The sequence below is a fragment of the Diabrotica virgifera genome, chromosome 3 (assembly GCF_917563875.1).
Source record: "Diabrotica virgifera virgifera chromosome 3, PGI_DIABVI_V3a".
Lineage (NCBI taxonomy): Eukaryota > Metazoa > Arthropoda > Insecta > Coleoptera > Chrysomelidae > Diabrotica > Diabrotica virgifera.
This window is the reverse complement of record NC_065445.1, coordinates 208393037-208411252: the sequence shown is the minus strand read 5'-3', so window position 1 is coordinate 208411252 and position 18216 is coordinate 208393037. Positions and strand designations below refer to the sequence as shown.

The window sequence follows — 18216 nt, the reverse complement described above, 5'->3', positions numbered from 1 at the left end:
GAGGAAGGCCAAGAACGACATGGATACAAGGAGTAAGACGATCAATGAGTGTACGAGGATTAGAAGATGAAAACTGCAATGATAGAAGATATTGGCAACAAGGCATCGGACAACGTCGGAGGACGTTTTGAACCCGAATTTATATATATACCTATACTGTACATACCGATTTGAAGTGTGAGAACGCATTATCTATTCGGTTAATTTATTATGCGGGTCTCCGATTAAGTAAATAAGCAACGATTTAACTATCCATCTATCTGTACAAATTTATTACATGTACGAGTATGTTTGTAACTTTCAGTGGATAACGACCATAGAAGACTAGCCGTCAGTCTAAAATTAATGATATAATTGATAGACCAGTGCATTTAGCACTAAAAACACAGCAATAAATCGATTTTTAAATACAGTACCTAGGGACTTGAACTTTTTGTGTTCAGGATGATGTCAGAAAAAAAGTCTACAATAGAAAAATGGATGGAAAATCACAATTACATTTACAGTGTATAAAAGACATCCAAAAGTGCATAAACATATCAAAATAAGCACATTAAGCGCCAGATTTTGTTATCAGCGGATTTTTGGGATCGTTGAATACTACTACGCCATAAGAACCGACAAACAGAGCACCTGGTGCCCAGTCACAGCTATGGCACGTCACCTGAAGGTTCGTGGGTTATCGGAACTAAGCAAACAGATTACTTGGAGATTTTAGGAGTCGCTGAACACCAATACGCCATCAGAACCGACCCCCGGAGCACCTGGTGCCCAGGGTTACTAACTACTAAGGTATTTCATTTGGAGAGTTGAAGGTTATCGGCAGTAAATTGACACAAACAGATTTTTTGGAGGTTTCTGAAGTCGCTAAACACGAATACGCCATCAGAACCGGCCTCCTGAGCACCTGGTGCTTAGTGTCACTGCTGAGGCACATCGTCCTCTGGAGTTTCGAGGGTTTTCGATATTAGATTGATGCAAAAAGATTACAGGGGGGTTTTGGGGTTGCTTAAAACGAATATTCAATCAGAACGACATCTGCAGCACCTGATGTCTAAGTTCACGTCATCTTCTGGAATTTCGAGTGATTTTGGCACTAAATTTATGCAAACAGATTACGCAGGGGATTTTTGAGGTTGCTTAACACGAATACGCCGTCAGAACCGACCTTCTGGAGCTCCTGGTGTACACGATCACTGCTAAGGAGCGTCACCTTCTGGAGTTTTGAATGTTTTCGGCACATGAAAATGGATTACTAGGAGAATTTTGGGGTCGCTATATACGAATACGCCATCCAAACTTATTCCTAAACCACCTGGTGCCCAATTTCATTGCTAAAGCATGTTATCTTCTGGAGTTTGGGAGTGTTTTGGGCACCAGTTGCAACTTGGGTCAGTTCTGATGGCAGCTGGTGTCTAGGTAACTGAAATGATCAGAAAAAAGTAAAGCCGTAACATCAAAAAGCAACAACTTATAGAACAGGCTATAATATAAACGAAAAATTAAATAAAGAACATAGAATCTAGATGATATTAGGTTTGTTCTAGCAAACAGTCAAACTAGTCAGAAAACGTCAGCAAGCAGTTGGTCAGTGAGAGAACATAATACAATCACCAGTGCTATCCCCTCTACTCGCGCTGGTCCACTAGTCGCTGATGGTTTCAAACCGTTTGAAACTGATGCTAGAACAAACCTAATATGGACAAAGGAATATAATTTTCTGAAGATTTGGCGTTAAAAATACGTTATTATAAATCTCTAACGCTTTAATTATTATTTTTACGCATTTTAAAAAATGTGATTTTTAATCTTCAACTTTACAGCTTTCTATTAAATGTCTATCTAAAATCGCACTTTCACATTCTAATTTTAGTCCAGGAACCGAAGCTTTTCATCTCGCAATTTTTACAGAATGGATCGATTTGCTTGAAAATTTGAGAATAAGTAGTGGATAATCCAAGGATCAAAATCTATATGATGCCGAAAGGCGCTTTTACCATTGGGGTGGTTGCCACCCCATCTCGAGGGTGGAAATTTTTATTTTATTTTGGCCGCAAAAGTTGATAAAAACATTCGTTCTAAGCAAAAAAATTTTACAGAATGTATCGATTTGCTTGAAAATTTAAGAATAACTAGTGGATAGTCCAAGGATCAAAATCTATATGATGCAGAAAGGCGCTTTTGCCATGGGGGTGGTTGCCACCCCATCTCGGGGGTGGGAATTTTTATTATATTTTGGCCGCAAAAGTTGATAAAAACATTCGTTCTAAGCAAAAAATGTTCTATACATTTTTTTGATTAAATTAATAGTTTTCGAATTATTCGCTATCGAAAGTGTTAATTTTGTATCTAAAAAATCAATGTTTTTCGATGGTGTACTATTTACGAATCACTCAATTTTTGCCGTAGAAAAAGTTTTTCAAACCAAGTTTGTAGGAATTAAATAACCTACAATTTCATATTGAAACAGTTTGTCGTATCTCTGATGCTAATCTTTCTATTTTGAAGAAAATGGCATTTTTACCAAATTACAAAAATCCGTTATTCGCTTTAGACTCCAGTTTTTTAAAAACAAAGCACACTTAGCCAGTCAAACTTCTAAATCTATTAATAATACATAGATAAAGAAGAATTAGTAAAGCCAATGACTAAAAACAGCGCTGCTTCCAAATGGAGTTCTCCTTTTTTTCAAAAAAATATATTCATGTTTTAACCGTAACTTTTTTATTTTTTATCTTAGAAAGTTTGGTAAAAAAGAATTTTGTAGATTTTTACAAGATCTATAAGGTTATTAATATTAAATCCTTCCACAGTAACAAAAAGAGGTGACATTGAAAAGGTTAGTAAAGGTGGTTTTTGCATGTTATTACAAGTTTTAATTGTCAATAGCTCACTCAATTTTAGCCGTAGAAAAAAATTTTTCAAACCAAATTCTTGTGAATGAAATAAACTACAATTTTATATTTTAAATATTTCTTCGTGTCTCTGATGCTAATCTTTCTATTCTGAGGATAAAGGCATTTTTTACCAAACTACAAAAACTCGTTATTCGTAACTCAATTTTTTTTAAACTAATCATTCTAAGCCAATAAAACTTCTAGAACCCATTAATAATACATAAATAAAGAAGACCAAGTCAGGTCAATGACTAATTTTAATTAGAGTGGTGATTAGGGGGTTGTTTTTGATCACTTTTTGCTGAAAAAAATAGGGACTGACATTATATTCATTATGTCACTTAATTTTTGAGCTAGAGACTTTCTGTTCATTTCAGGAGATAGATATTTTTAAATACTTTAAACTAGTTTGAACAAATTATTATCGAAAAATGCATAGTTTTTCCGTCTTTTGACTTTAAACCTACAATATTTAGCATTTGACGAAGAAGAGCTAACATATTATAATAAAGTATAGCTCGATTACTATTGGTCTTAAAGAAAATAAAAAAATGGTTTTGTTTAATCTTTCAAAAGGTACCTTTTGTTAAGTAAAGTTGTTTTGATCAAACGAAAACTTTTTGATTTATAAGCAGAAAACTAGTTAAAAACATTGATTTTTTCGATGTACTTACCTAAAACTAACAATTTTAATAGCGAATAAATCGAAAACTATTAATTTTATCAAAGAAATGTATAAAAGGTTTTTTGCTTATAATGTATTTGACCAACTTTTGTGGTCAAAGTATAATAAAAAATTTCCACCCCCGAGATGGGGTGGTAACCACCCCCATGGCAAATGCGCCTTTTGGCATCATATAGATTTTGATCCTTGGACTATCCACTACTTATTCTCAAAGGTTCAAGCAAATCAATCCATTCTGTAAAAATTGCGAGGTTTTGTCCTATTTTAAGCTTCGTTACTTGGACTATTTTTAAACTTTCGCATTTCATTCGCAGTTAACACATACGCTTTAGCAGCTTATAAAAATTAACTATTGCTACTTTTACTCGGCTGGTGGTGGTAATTTTTTAGTTTTATAAACGTGGAAGTTTATAAAATAGGGTGATAAATAATTATTTTTGTATTTCAAAAATCGAAAAATAATTTGTAATATTACAGGTAAATGTTATATTTTTTACAGTTAGGCACTGTTTGGAATTTGCAAAAAGAAAAGTGACTAACATCGTAGGAAGAATAATACTAATGCAATAGTGTCATTAAGTATTTGGTTAGGATCTCATGATTTATCTTTTTTAATAATCCTGTGTTGGATTTTCTGTTCACTGTATACCATCGACGGGCAACAAGTTCGAAAGCTCGATCTCCTTGAGCGGGATAGAATAGATTTTACCCCAAGGGGTAAAATGTGACGTTTCAGAAACTGACAAGGGGTGGCAAATTTTAATATGTTATGTTAAAGAGGTGGCAAATTATTACATTTTGTATTAAAGTTTTCAGTGGCAAATTATGTTAGCATAAGAGCTGTGAGACATTTTTGAGTAGGTATTTTAGGCAACCTGAAAATTTTTCGGGTGACTCTTCTATGATAGCCTAATACAAAAATGCCGGTCTGCCTGGAGGGTAGCGGTTATTTTCCCCAAAAATCGCCCCCAAATTTAAAAAAAGGTAAAAATTGTTATTACAAAAAATATCATTGATATGACTTTAAAGTAAATTTAAATATTCAAATATAAAGAAAATAAACAAGCCAGGCGATTTGAGGGCGATTATAACTGTGCAAGGTACTTGCATGGGCGCCACATGATTATTTTTAGGGGGTACATCTGAACTTCAGAAGATTTCATCTGAATCTGTACATACTATTAACGAGTATAAAATAATATACATTATACATGCATAGCTATGTACATTCCTTCCGGACAGGGAGGTGCAATTGTTATTTTGACAGGGTATTTTTTAATTTTAAAAATAGATATTCTAAAAAAGACTTTTTTTTTGTGAAATTTTCCAACTGCCATGTGATCAAACAAATTACGCGTGCATATAAATGAAAACCGCTATAGGTAAGCAGCAGTGTGAGAAAGAGCGTATACCGATAGCTATTTGCGTCCTCTAGAAAATCACGTGACCTGGCGATATCCATGTTGTTGTGCCTCGAAACGTTAGAGTAATTATTATATACATCATAGTTTTTTAAATAATTTTTCTTAATTAAAGGAAAACAATATGTACTATACAATAGACTTTGCAAATATGATAGAAAAAGACAAATTTATTGTTACAAATATATAGGTAGAAAAGTATAAAACTATAAACTAAATTAATTCTGTGTCCGAATCTTGTACTTTTTCTTCAAACTCCTCTTCTGAGCTTAAATGTTCATTATTTTCTTCTTCGTCAGACTCCCCTCGAGACTCAGATTCCTCTTCTACATGATCTGTAAATAGTTGTAATATGTATTTGGAATTAATTAAAAATTAATCAGTGATTACACCAGCGATACAAGGAAAATAGAAGCATTCGAGATGTGGATGTACCGCAGGATACTGAGAATATCGTGGACAGAGAGAGTGACAAACATGGAAGTGTTGCGAAGGATGCAGAAAGAAAAAGAACTTGCGCTTACTATTAAAAAGCGCAAACTGCAATACTTGGGACATATAATGAGGGGACAAAAGTACCAGCTACTACAATTAATTATTCAGGGAAAAATAATAGGTAAAAGATCCATTGGCAGAAGAAAACATTCATGGTTGAAGAATTTAAGAGATTGGTACAAGTGCAGCAGCTGCCAATTATTTAGATCTACGGTATCAAAAATACGCATAGCCTTGATGATAGCCAAACTTCGGAACGAGGACGGCACCTGAAGAAGAAGAAGAATCAGTGATTAATTAATTGAGTTGCTACGTATTCTCTGTTCTTTTATACGGAGTCGAAGCCTGGACAATCACGGGCGCATCTGAAGAAAGACTTGCCATTATTGAGATGCGGTGTTATCGAATAATGTAAAACATAATATCATGGACACAACACGTAACAAACACGGAAAAATTAAGAAAGATGAAAAAGGCAAAAGAAATACTCAATACTATGAAGGAAAGAAGAATGAGCTAAAATAAATATTCATTCTCTTCTTCTTCGTCAGACTCCCCTCGAGACTCAGATTCTTCTACATGATCTGTAAATAGTTGTAATATGTATTTAGAAATAATGAAAAATTAATTAGTGATTAATTGATTAAGTTGCTACGTATTCTTACTTATATAACCAATGCTTAATACTTTTATAACCAATCACATCAAGTTTTTTATTTCTTAGTATATGACCAAAGTAGCTCATGTTTCTTTCCTTCATAGTGTTGAGTATTTCTCTTGCCTTTCCGTGTTTGTTACATGTTGTGTTCATAATAATATATTTAACATTATTCGATAACACCACATCTCAACAACGGCAAGTCTTTCTTCAGATGCGCCCGTGATTGTCCAGACTTCGACTGTCCAGTATAAAAGGACAAAGAATACGTAGCAAATCAACTAATTAATCACTAATTAATTTTTAATTAATGCTAAATACAACTATTTACAGATCATGTAGAAGAGGAATCTGAGTCTCGAGGGGAGTCTGACGAAGAAGACGAGAATGAATATTTAAGCTCAGATGAGGAGTTTGTAGAAGAAGTACAAGAGTCGGACACAGAATTAACTTAGTTTATAGTTTTATACTTTTCTACGCTTATATTTATATTAATAAATTTGTCTTTTTCTATCATATTTGCAAAACCTATTGTATAGTACGTATTATTTTTCTTTAATTAAGAAAAAGTTACTTAAAAAACTATAATATATAATAATTACTCTAACGTTTCGAGGAACAAAAACATGGATATCGCCAGGTCACGTGATTTTTCTCGAGCGAACGGACTCGCTCATCTAAAACAGAGGACGCAAATAGCTATCGGTATACGCTCTTTCTCACACTGCTGATTACCTATAGTGCTTTTCATTTATATGCACGCGTAATTTGTTTGATCACCTGGTAGTTGTAAAATTTCACAAAAAAACCTGTCTTTTTTAGAATATTTATTTTTAATATTAAAAAATACCCTGTCAAAATAACAATTGCACCTCCCTGTCCGGAACGAATGTTCATAGCTATGCATGTATAGTTGTATATTTTATACTCGTTAATAGTATGTACAGATTCAGATGAAATCTTCTGAAGTTCAGATGCATCCCCTGAAAATAATCCTGGGGCGCCCATGCAAGTATCTTGCAGAGTTAAAATCGCCCTCAAATCGCCTGGCCTGTTTATTTTCTTTATATTTGAATATTTAAATTTACTTTAAAGTCACGTCTGTGATATTTTTTGTAATAACTTTTTTATCCTTTTGTTTAACTTTGGGGGGATTTTTGGGGAAAATAACCGCTACCCTCCAGCCATACCGGCATTTTTGTATTAGGCTATCATGGAAGAGTCACCTGAAAAATTTTCAGGTTGCCTAAAATACCTACTCAAAAATGTCTCACAGCTCTTGGACCATGTTATTTGTTAACGACACACAAACAACAACAACATGAAATATCATAATTTGCCGCCTCTCGTCAGTTACTGAAACGTAAAATTTTTCTGAAAGTTAAATTCTGGGGTATTCTAGTACTAAAAGGTACTTTTATTTTAAGTCGAAAGAAAAAAACGTTTTCTACAAAAATCGATTTCAAAATGTCTCGTTTTTTGAATTTGAAATTTTTCTTCAAAAAACGGTGTATCCTACCGACTTAAAGTAAAAGTACCTTTTAGTACTAGAATACCTTACAATTTAATAACGCAAAGTAAAAAAAAAAATAGAAGGAAAGCGGGGACCAGGAAGGCTAAGGATTTCCTGGCTGAAAAATCTAAGTACGTGGTTCAACACAACCACTACAAATATTTTCAGAGCAGCGCTGTACAAAGTACAGATTGCCATGATGGTCGCCAACATCCGAAACGGATAGGCACTACAAGAAGAAGAAAGTCAAATATGTTTTAAAGTTAAAGAAAAAAAGTTATGGTGGAATCGATTTATCTCTGAAAGATAAATAGGCGTACCAGTTTTCGTTTTTCTAAATAGAAGCGCTCTGGAGGTATTTAAAAAAAATAATTACGAGGCACCATCTTTAAAGAACTCTAGCTCCCTTAGAAAGCATTTTCGGACTAGACTAGGTAAATTGGGGTAAATTGTCTTAAAATTATCTGAGATATCTCTGAGTCAGGAGAGCTTTTGGACACTCTGTTATAATAAATAACTTTTTTACGACGGGTATAAAATTTTTGATGATAGCTCTCAAGTTAAAATTAATTTTTTATTTAATTACTTGTAGACGGAGAGGCAGAGCTGAAAAATCTCTTTGAATTTACTAAAGCTAAATTTTTCACAGTTGAGAATTGTGATTGTGTAGAGAAACATACTGCGGTCGGTCAAGCGAAACGTAGAACAAGGGTTACTGAGAGGGTATCAAAGTTGCTTTCTTATGAAGGTAATTAAATCGATTTACTAAGGCTAAAAATTAGTACACACATTCTAAATTGTATATAAATAAAAGTTATTATAGTCGGTCAGCTGTATGACGGGACAGAGCCGGTCGGTCTTCCCCAATGAATGTACAGGGTTATTCACTATATTTTGACCGCCTTATAAACTGCTTTATTTACAGAATTAGAAAAAAATTTAAATACAAAAGTTATTCGATTTTTTAATTATATTTTTTTACATATATATCATCCTAGTGACGTCATCCATCTGGGCGTCATGACGTAATCGACTATTTTTTTTTAATGAGAATAGGGATCGTGTGCTAGCTCATTTGAAAGAATCCTTTATACAGTACTATAAACATTAAGATCATTATTTATACAGGGTGTCCAAAAAAGTTTTTTTAATTATTAATTAAATTAATTAATTTAATTAAAAAACATTTTTGGACACCCTGTATAATTAATCATGTTAATGTTTATATTACTGAATAGGGAATTGAATAACCTTTCAAATGAGCTAGCACTAGACCCCTATTTCCATTTAAAAAAATAGTCGTCATCACTACCAAATGGATGACGTCATTAGTACGATATATTTGTCAAAAAATCATAATTTAAAAATCGAATAACTTTTGTATTTTACATTTTTTTCTAATTCTGTAAATAAAGCAGTTTACAAGGGGGTCAAAATATAGTAAATAACCCTGTACATTCACTGGGTCCGACCGACCGGCTCTGTTACGTCATACAGCTGACCGAGTATAATAACTTTGATTTATATTTAATTTAGAATGTGTGTACTGATTTTCAGCCTTAGTAAATGGATTTAACTACCTTCGTAGGAAAGCTACTTTGATACCCTCTCAGTAACCCCTGTTCTACGTTTCGCTTGACCGACCGCAGTATGTTTATCTACACAATCACAGTAATTCACTGTGAAAAATCTAGCTTCAGTAAATTCAAAGAGATTTTTCAGCGCTGCCTCTTGGACTATTATAGCTTACTGAAATTAAGATTTTCTTGATGCTATATTTTTATATGTTATTTATAAAATAATGCTTTTTCAGAACCCGAATATCTGGTATCAAGTCCTAAATGCAAAATCCCCAACTACGATCCTTTCAACAAAGATGCAAAACGATTTTACCACAAGCAGAAATACAAACCTTGCAATAACAAAAAACTCCTTACATACGTGACAGTTAAAGACAATATCGCAACTCTCCACGTTGACACCGAAAGCGTTCCGTCCTATACTAGTAATGGAGTCACTTGTTGCTATTCGAATATTACTCGAGTTAACTACAACAAAGATCCGGATAAGAGAGTTAAGTAAGTAAATATAGCTGAATTATAAATGTCAAGTTTAAAGTTGACTCCAACGATATACTCCACATCGATATGCATACATTAAATTGAAGTTAGTTCGAAATACACTGCACCTCATTAAAAAGAGACCACCTAATTTCTTGGCATTTTTAAATTTTTACCAATCCTACAAGAAATTGTTGTTACATATTAGATATTATTTGTGTAATGTTTAAGAATGTGCTCTAAAGCAGTATGCATCATCATTCTCTTTTCCTTATCCCTATGCGGGGTCGGCTTCCCTAATTGCATTTCTCCACACAATTCTATCCTGGGTCATATCAATATTAATCCCCTTTACCAACATGTCCTGCCTAATCGTCTCCCCCCACGTCTTCTTTGGTCTTCCTCTCCTACCCCTTCCAGGAATCTGCACTTCAGCTACTCTTCGTATTGGAAGATTAACGTCTCGATGTTGAACATGACCAAACCATCTCAACCTATGCTCTCTCATTTTGGCATCAATTGGTGCCACACCTAGACTTCCCCTAATATACTCTTTTTTAATTTTATCTTTTCTTTTCACTCCACTCATCCATCTAAGCATTCTCATCTCCGCCACATGCATTCGTTGTTCCTCTTTCTTTTTCACTGCCCAACATTCAATTCCGTACATCATAGCCGGTCTTATGGCTGTTTTATAGAATTTTCCTTTCAGCTACATTGGAACTTTTCTGTCACACAACACACCACTCGCTTCCTTCCACTTCATCCATCCAGCTCTAATTCTACTGCATGTATCTCCAGCTATTTCTCCATTACTCTGTAATACCGATCCCAGGTACTTAAAACTATTGCTTTTTACAATCAGTTCACCATCCAAAGATACCATTTTATTTGTAGTAACTCCTTTAAATGAACATTCAAATACTTTGTCTTTGTCCTACTAAGTTTTAAACCTTTTTCCTCCAGAGCCCGTATCCACTGTTCCAGTTTTTGTTCTAAGTCTCTTTCACTATTTCCTACGAACACGACATCATCAGCATACATTAAGCACCATGGAATGTTACCCTGTAGTTTCGCTGTTATCTGGTCCAAAACTAATGGGAATAAATACGGACTAAGCACCGAGCCTTGGTGCAATCCTATTTTCACATGAAATTTATCAGTCTCTCCCACACCTGTCCTAACACTAGTCGTTACTCCCTCATACATATCCCTCACAATCTTTACATATGCACCAGGCACTTCTTTCTTATTGAGTGCCCACCACAGAATCTCTCGAGGAACTCTATCATATGCTTTCTCAAGATCAAGGAATACCATATGAGCGTTTGTTTCTTTACTCCTGTATTTTTCCATCAACTGCCTTATAATGAAAATTGCGTCTGTTGTTGATCTGCCCTGCATAAAGCCAAATTGATTCTCGGATATGTCGGTCTCTTCACGTATCCGTCTATCAATCATTCTCTCCCATATTTTCATGGTGTGGCTAAGCAGTTTTATAGCCCTGTAGTTTTTACACTGCTGTATATCTCCCTTGTTTTTGTAGACAGGTACTAGTATACTGCTTCTCCATTCGTCTGGCATTTGTCCAACTTCCATAATTCTATTAAATAAACCTGCTAGCCACCTTGTTCCTATCTCTCCCAATGCTTTCCATACTTCCCCAGGAATATCATCTGGTCTTACCGCTTTTCCTTTCTTTATTTTTTGAAGCGCTTGAGCCAGCTCTAAAGCAGTATGCAATCATTTCTTAAATAAAAAATGTCAAAAGAAACTTCTCCCAAAATGATGATTTTACTGGAAAATTAAAAAAAATTAACATTGTAAATTTTTTCTGTTTTCTTACATTCAATAAAAATTACACTAAAGTTGCGATTCTTACGAATTACCAATTAAATTTTGAATTATACTCCTCACTAAATTTGGCATTGAATTGATCAAATTCTGAATGTTGTCTTGAAGAAAAGCTTCCCATTCTTCCATGAGCGCCAACCGAAGCTGCTCACAATTTATTGGAGCAGTTATTCTTTTTCTTATTCTTCTTTTGAGTTGGTCCCAAACATGCTCAATCGGTTTCAAATCTGGGCTTTGAGCCGGCCAAGTCATTTTTGGCACACCGCTGGTTTTCAGGTATTGCGTTACCATTCAGGTATACCGTAAAATATAATTTTTATTACAATCAATTGTAACTTAACCCCATATAAACAAACTATTAACAACTTAACATGCTACAAGAAAATAGTTTTGGAGCCTCTGTAAGACCTTGCAATGTAACTTTTTTACTTTGTAACGTTCTTGTGAACAGGGCCATAGGTACGATGTTGGGGGCCCCGGGGCAGACGTGATCTGGTTTCAAGGTTTACCCCCTCCTACCCCCATCGGAAGGGGGGATAAACCCTCCCATCTCTCATCTGGAATCATCTGGAATACGTTTGATGAAGTTTATTGCTTCGTTTTTAAGATTTTGTTCGTTTGCATTCAAAATAAAATCAGGTTGAACAATTCGGTAGGTACGTATCTAACACTGCTTTCATTCCTTGAAAGCGAGTGTTTAGCTGATGGCATAATTTGTCGATCATTGAATAAACACGGTTACTCTAAAACATGACTTGGGATCTTGAAGTCTTTCATCTTCGCACAGTTCATCAAAATGTTTCTTCGTCTTCTTCATTATTTTTGGAGCGAACCCTACTGGTATTCCCCAACGTTGACACAAATTTGAAGCCTCTTCAAAGAAGGTTGTCCTCTCATTTCAGTTAGTTTTAAGAGGCCCTCTTCAAGTAAACTGTAAGCTGTTAAAAGGTCCAAAGATCTTGATTGCAGTGTTTTCGAGATTTGGTTGAGGACTTCAAGGATTTTATTTTGCACAACTAATACCAAAACAAAGAATGATTCTAGTTTTAGGTCTGGATTCCGCGTATGAAAAAAAAGTTGATTAACAGCAAGCTGAAAATTTGTTAATAGCTTAAGGGTGTCTAGTCGGACAAACTTTGATATATGGGAACACTGGAATAGGGGAAGTTTTAATTGTGGAACAGATTAAAAATTTGGAACGGTCAGGCCACGAAAACGGCACACGTATTTTGTCCGACAGAACAGACCTAAACTCTCCGAACAGAGATTAAACTCTCATGCAAAAATCAGACTGCTATTTATCACCAAATGGGCGTTTTAATGAGTGGAACTTGTAGAATATATCAAATGACAGGAATTATGACAAGTGATAAATAGCAGTCTGATTATTGCATGAGAGTTTATTCTCTGTTCGGAGAGTTTAAGTCTGTTCTGCCGGACAAAATAAATGTGCCGTTTTCGTGGTGTAACCGTTCCAAATTTTTAACCTGTTCCACAATTAAAACTGCCTCTGTTCCAGTGTTCCCATATATCAAAGTTTATCCGACTAGACACCCTTAAGCTATTAACAAATTTTGAGCTTGCTATTAATCAACTTCTTTTTCATACGCGGGATCCAGACCTATTTCTTTTTTTCAGTTGTGTTGCTTCGTCTCTTTCATTTCTTTTGTTACTTGTCAGAACTAGACTTGAAAGGCACTTTAAAACATCGCGAAATCTGTGTTTCAATGTATTGACTGCATCAAATCTTCCAGCCCAGCGTGTTGGATTGAAAGGTTTTAGAGTCACTTTCGAGGAACATCTTTCAGATTGGTATGAGGACTTCAGTGCCTCCCAACGAATTATACTGTTTGTTGGGAGTTGTAAAAATATGAAGATATGAAGGCTTATTTCGAGAAAATCCAGGAAGAGGTAAACCAGATTGCTAAGAAGATACAGACAATTGAAAAGGTGGAAGAGACATGCGAGAATACGTTAAAATTAGATATGGAAAAAGTGGAAAAAAACTTGAAGGATACCTATAGGAAAGTGCCAAAATGGCGGAGACCGTCGGTAAGTAATTGTATACTATATGCTATATGCTAATGAAAGCAGAATCCAATTTGGCGGGGATATTAGAAAACGACATCCGGTACCTTTCATTAAAATCTTAAAAATAAAATATGCAGAACTACGAAGACTGCAAAGAAATTATAAGAAGCCATCTAAAAGACGGAGCTGCTTTGTGGTTTAAAAGCAACGAAAATGAGGTGACTTCGTGAAGAGATGTTGAGACAATCTTTTTTATAATGCAAGCAAGCAAGCATAGTGATTTAACCCAGCCTGAGAGACTTGCTCACCCCTAGAGAATGACATTCGGGTGATACAATTCATTGGGGCGAGGAGGATTAACTCCCGTAAGCAGGAATCACTCCACCCCGCTTCAATGCTCCAGACCATCCACTTACCCCCCGATAGCACTCTGATGAGCTATAGGGGCTCCCAATCAGCAAAGTGCTTATCATATGGGAGTCTTGGGTACACGGACTCCCATATGAAATCCTACCCCGATCAATACAGGCCAGCGTGAGGCGCTCTATTCCCGCTATCTCTAGTGACTAATCTTCGATCTGTTTTGCTTGCTCGGGCGCCGAGTCCCCGCTCTGGGCTATGTCCAGTTCGGTGACTCGGCGCTCGAGGATGTGGGCCCCTCATGCCCGTTTGTTGGGTTTTGTTGCTAATATTTTTTGTGGCTTTCGCCTATTGTTAATATTTTATTGATTTGTTTAGTGGCTGAAGCCGTTTTGAAGTTTTTGTATATTTTTTTTGAGGGATGTCTGAAACGTATAAAAATCAACATTAATAAATATAATGAGATGCCAAAGGTGAGCAAGTTGTTTTCTTTTGATAGAGCTAAGTTTATCTAGCCTTTATTATATATTAACTAATATTTGCTGTTTGGGTCTCCTGTGTTTCCATCTATGGTACACATCATACCTTAATACCTCTTGCAGGATCCGGTTTGGGTGGTCTTCTAGCTCAGCAAATTTTGTTCTGGCTTTTTCCTCCATAATATCCAGTACTCTTATTTGTTTTAGGTCTCTAAATAAGAACCGTTCGGCGACATATCTGGGCACGTTTGCAGCTTCTCTGAGGCAGTTGTTGTGTGCCGCTTGTATCTTCTTTTTGTTACTTTGACTCGTGTGACCCCATGCAAGAGATGCGTATGTAATTATTGGCAGTATAATGCTATTTATAAGTCTTAATTTTGTTTTCATAGCTAATTTGTTTTTTATAATGGTGCAGGTGAAACAGGTTGAAATCGACCATTGAAATTGTTAGAATTGATATGCCATTTACTTATTACAATCAGACAACTCGAAGTAGAACTTGACTGAAAGTACTTTAAAAAGTTATTTGACCTCGTTACAATATACGCATGGCCAACCAAACAGGGGCTCCTGCGGGGGCCCCTGGGCACTGTCCCGGTTGCCCAATGGTAGTTACGGCCCTGCTTGTGAGTTGCCAAAAAAAAACTATTTTTCTTTTTTGAGCAAATTAAAAATCTACTCTATTCTGCTATTGCTTATACAGGGTGTAACAAAAATACAGGTCATAAATTAAATCATATATTCTGGGACCAAAAATAGTTCGAATGAACCTAACTTACTTTAGTACTAATGTGCACATAAAAAAAGTTACAGCCCTTTGAAGTTACAAAATGAAAATCGATTTTTTCGAATATATCGAAAACTATTGGAGATTTTTTATTAAAAATAAACATGGGGCATTCTTATGGCAGGAAAATCTTAAAACAAAATTATAGTGAAATTTGTGCACCCCATAAATATTTTATGGGGGTTTTGTTCTCTTAAACCCCCCCAAACTTTTGTGTACGTTCCAATGAAATTATTATTGTGGTACCATTAGTTAAATTCAATATTTTTAAAACGTTTATGGCTCTTGGTATTTTTTCGATAAGACAGTTTTTATAGAGTTGCGGCTTCTTTTTTAATATATTTACATAAAAATTTTATGGGGGTTTTGTTCCTCTAACCACCCAAATGTTTGTATACGTTCCAACTAAACTATTACTGCGGTACCATTAGTTAAACACAGTGTTTTTAAATTTTTTGTCTCTTTGTATTTTTCTGATAAGGAACCTTTTATCGAGATGTGGCTTCTTTTTTAATATGGTTCAAAATATACCTAAAAATGTAAATCATAAATAAATTTTCATATTATTACAAAGTCTCCATAATCGTACTTAACCATATACAAATATGTGGTGGATGTGACAAATACTCAAAATATCTCGATAAAAACTAGATTTTTCGAAAAAGTACTAAGAGGCAAAAAAGTTTTTAAAACATTGTTTTTAACCAATGGTACTACAATAATAATTAAATTGGAACCTACACAAAAGTTTGGGGGCGTTTAAAAGAACACAACCCCCATAAAATGTTTATGGGATGTCTAAATTTCACTATATTCTTTTCTTAAGATACTACTGCCATAAGAATGCCACATGTCCATTTTCAATAAAATATCTCAAATAGTTTTCGATATATTGGAAAAAATCGATTTTTATTTTGTAAATTCAAAGGGCTGTAACATTTTTTATGTGCACATTTGTACTAAGGTAAGTTAGGTTCAATCGAACTATTTTTGGTCCCAGAATATGTGATTAAATTTATGACCTGTATTTTTGTTACACCCTGTATAATAGACTAATATACTGTGCTTTTAGACGATCAACTTGTAAGTACTTCAATGGCAAAGTTACCATCTTCCGAGATCCAGTCTACGTGAAATGTCTGGATAAAGAAAGGAGACGCCAGGTATACGAAAACGTCCACGCAGCTACAATAATCGACGAGACGATCCAGAAGAAACTTGAGAGTTTTGACAATACAACAAATCCGTTCAGCATCCTTTTTATAGGAATCGACAGTATATCCAGACTGAATTTTATTAGAATCTTGCCCAATACGCATAAATTTGTTGAAGAAAATGGATGGATTCCTCTAAAGGGGTATAACAAGATGGATGACAATACCTTTCCCAATCTCATGGCTATTTTAACAGGTTTTAATAACAGTAGAGCTTACCAAGTGTGTAGTCCCAAAACCTTAGGAAAATTAGATGAATGCCCTATGATTTGGTACGATTTTAGAAAATTAGGTTTTATTACTGGTTATGCAGAAGATTCTGCGTCGATAAATACATTTAATTATAGAAAAGTTGGTTTTACCAAACCCCCCGTGGATTATTATTACAGACCTTATATATTAGGCACAGAAAATTTACACAAGGTTAACAAAGATGGAGTCGTGTATTGCACAGGTCCAGAAACAGCTGGAGAACGAATAATGAATGCAGCTAAAGATTTTGCGACAACTTTTAAAAATTACCCCAGTTTTGGCTTTTTCTGGATGAACTCCTTTAGCCATAATGAAGTTAATAGTCCTTCAGGCATGGATCATAAAGTAAAACATTTGTTACAAGATATAACAAATGAAGGTATTACAAATAACTCAATAGTTATATTTCTTAGTGATCATGGAATGAGATTTGGAGATATAAGACTCACAGATACTGGATGGTTAGAGGAAAGATTGCCTTTTATTTATGTGTCCTTTCCCAGCTGGTTTAAAGAAGGATTTCCTAAAGAATATGAAAATTTTAAAATTAACTCGAACAGATTCACGTGTCCCTACGACCTTCACATGACTTTAAAGCATATTTTGGCCTTGTCTGGTCGTGATTATAAGATCACCCCAGGTGAAGCGTGCCCAAAATGCAAGTCCCTATTTGAAGAAGCAGATGCAGATCGGTCTTGTGCAGATGCTGCCATAGACCAACACTGGTGCACCTGTGCGGGATACAAACAAAAAACCTTGAGTAAAGAACTAAAAGCTAAACTAGCAAACTTCACGCTTAATGTAATACACGATATTATTCGTTCAAGAAATAGTGATCACAGATGTGCCAAATACTCCCTCTCTAAAGTACTAGATGTTAGAATATCCCAAAATTTCTCCGCAAAAAACGACTCTTATGTGCTCTTACAATTCCAAACTAGCCCCAAAGCTATATTTGAAACTACGGTAGGTTATATCGGTGATATAAATACTTCAAATTTTTCTCTGTCTGGTGATATTAGTAGATTAGATAGTTATAGTGAACATAGTAAATGTGTTAGTGATGCATATCTTAGAAAATATTGTTACTGCCGTTCTAATGGTGAGAAAGTATGAAACGTGCCTTAATTTCAGATAATACCTGAATTGTTTATAGATCTAATAAATTATTTTCTATTACTTTACATTCAGACATATACATATAGTGCCAATAACGAATCTTTAATGATTTGTTTGTTCTCTGTTAAATTCACAAATTGATGGAAGAGTGATAATCTTATAAATTTGAATTAAGTTCTTTTATTGCTAGAGTATAGGACTGAAGGTGAGAAATTTTGTTTTTCATCCTGAACGAAAGAATTATTGTGTCTCCTAGACGCAAAGTTATAGAAAGAGGGAAAATACAGTTTTGTGTGAAATACATTCTATGGATTTTTTATGAGAATTTCATGAGGTTCCTAATCATTTATTACTTATTATCATACATCATTTCAAGTTTTATTAATTGCCT

At 34.8% G+C, this 18216-nt stretch overlaps 1 protein-coding gene across 7 annotated transcripts in view; it reads left to right on the top strand.

Moving 5' to 3' along the window:
* LOC126881522 (uncharacterized) overlaps nt 1-17890 on the top strand; it is a 247238-nt gene extending 229348 nt beyond the window's left edge. For all 7 annotated transcript variants that reach the window (XM_050645829.1, XM_050645831.1, XM_050645832.1 and 4 more), the window contains 2 exons: nt 9483-9747; nt 16313-17890. In XM_050645829.1, coding sequence (XP_050501786.1) covers nt 9483-9747; nt 16313-17822 — 1775 coding nt within the window. In that variant the 3' untranslated portion in view covers nt 17823-17890. The remainder of the gene's footprint in view (nt 1-9482; nt 9748-16312) is intronic.
* Nucleotides 17891-18216: the final 326 nt, after the last annotated feature.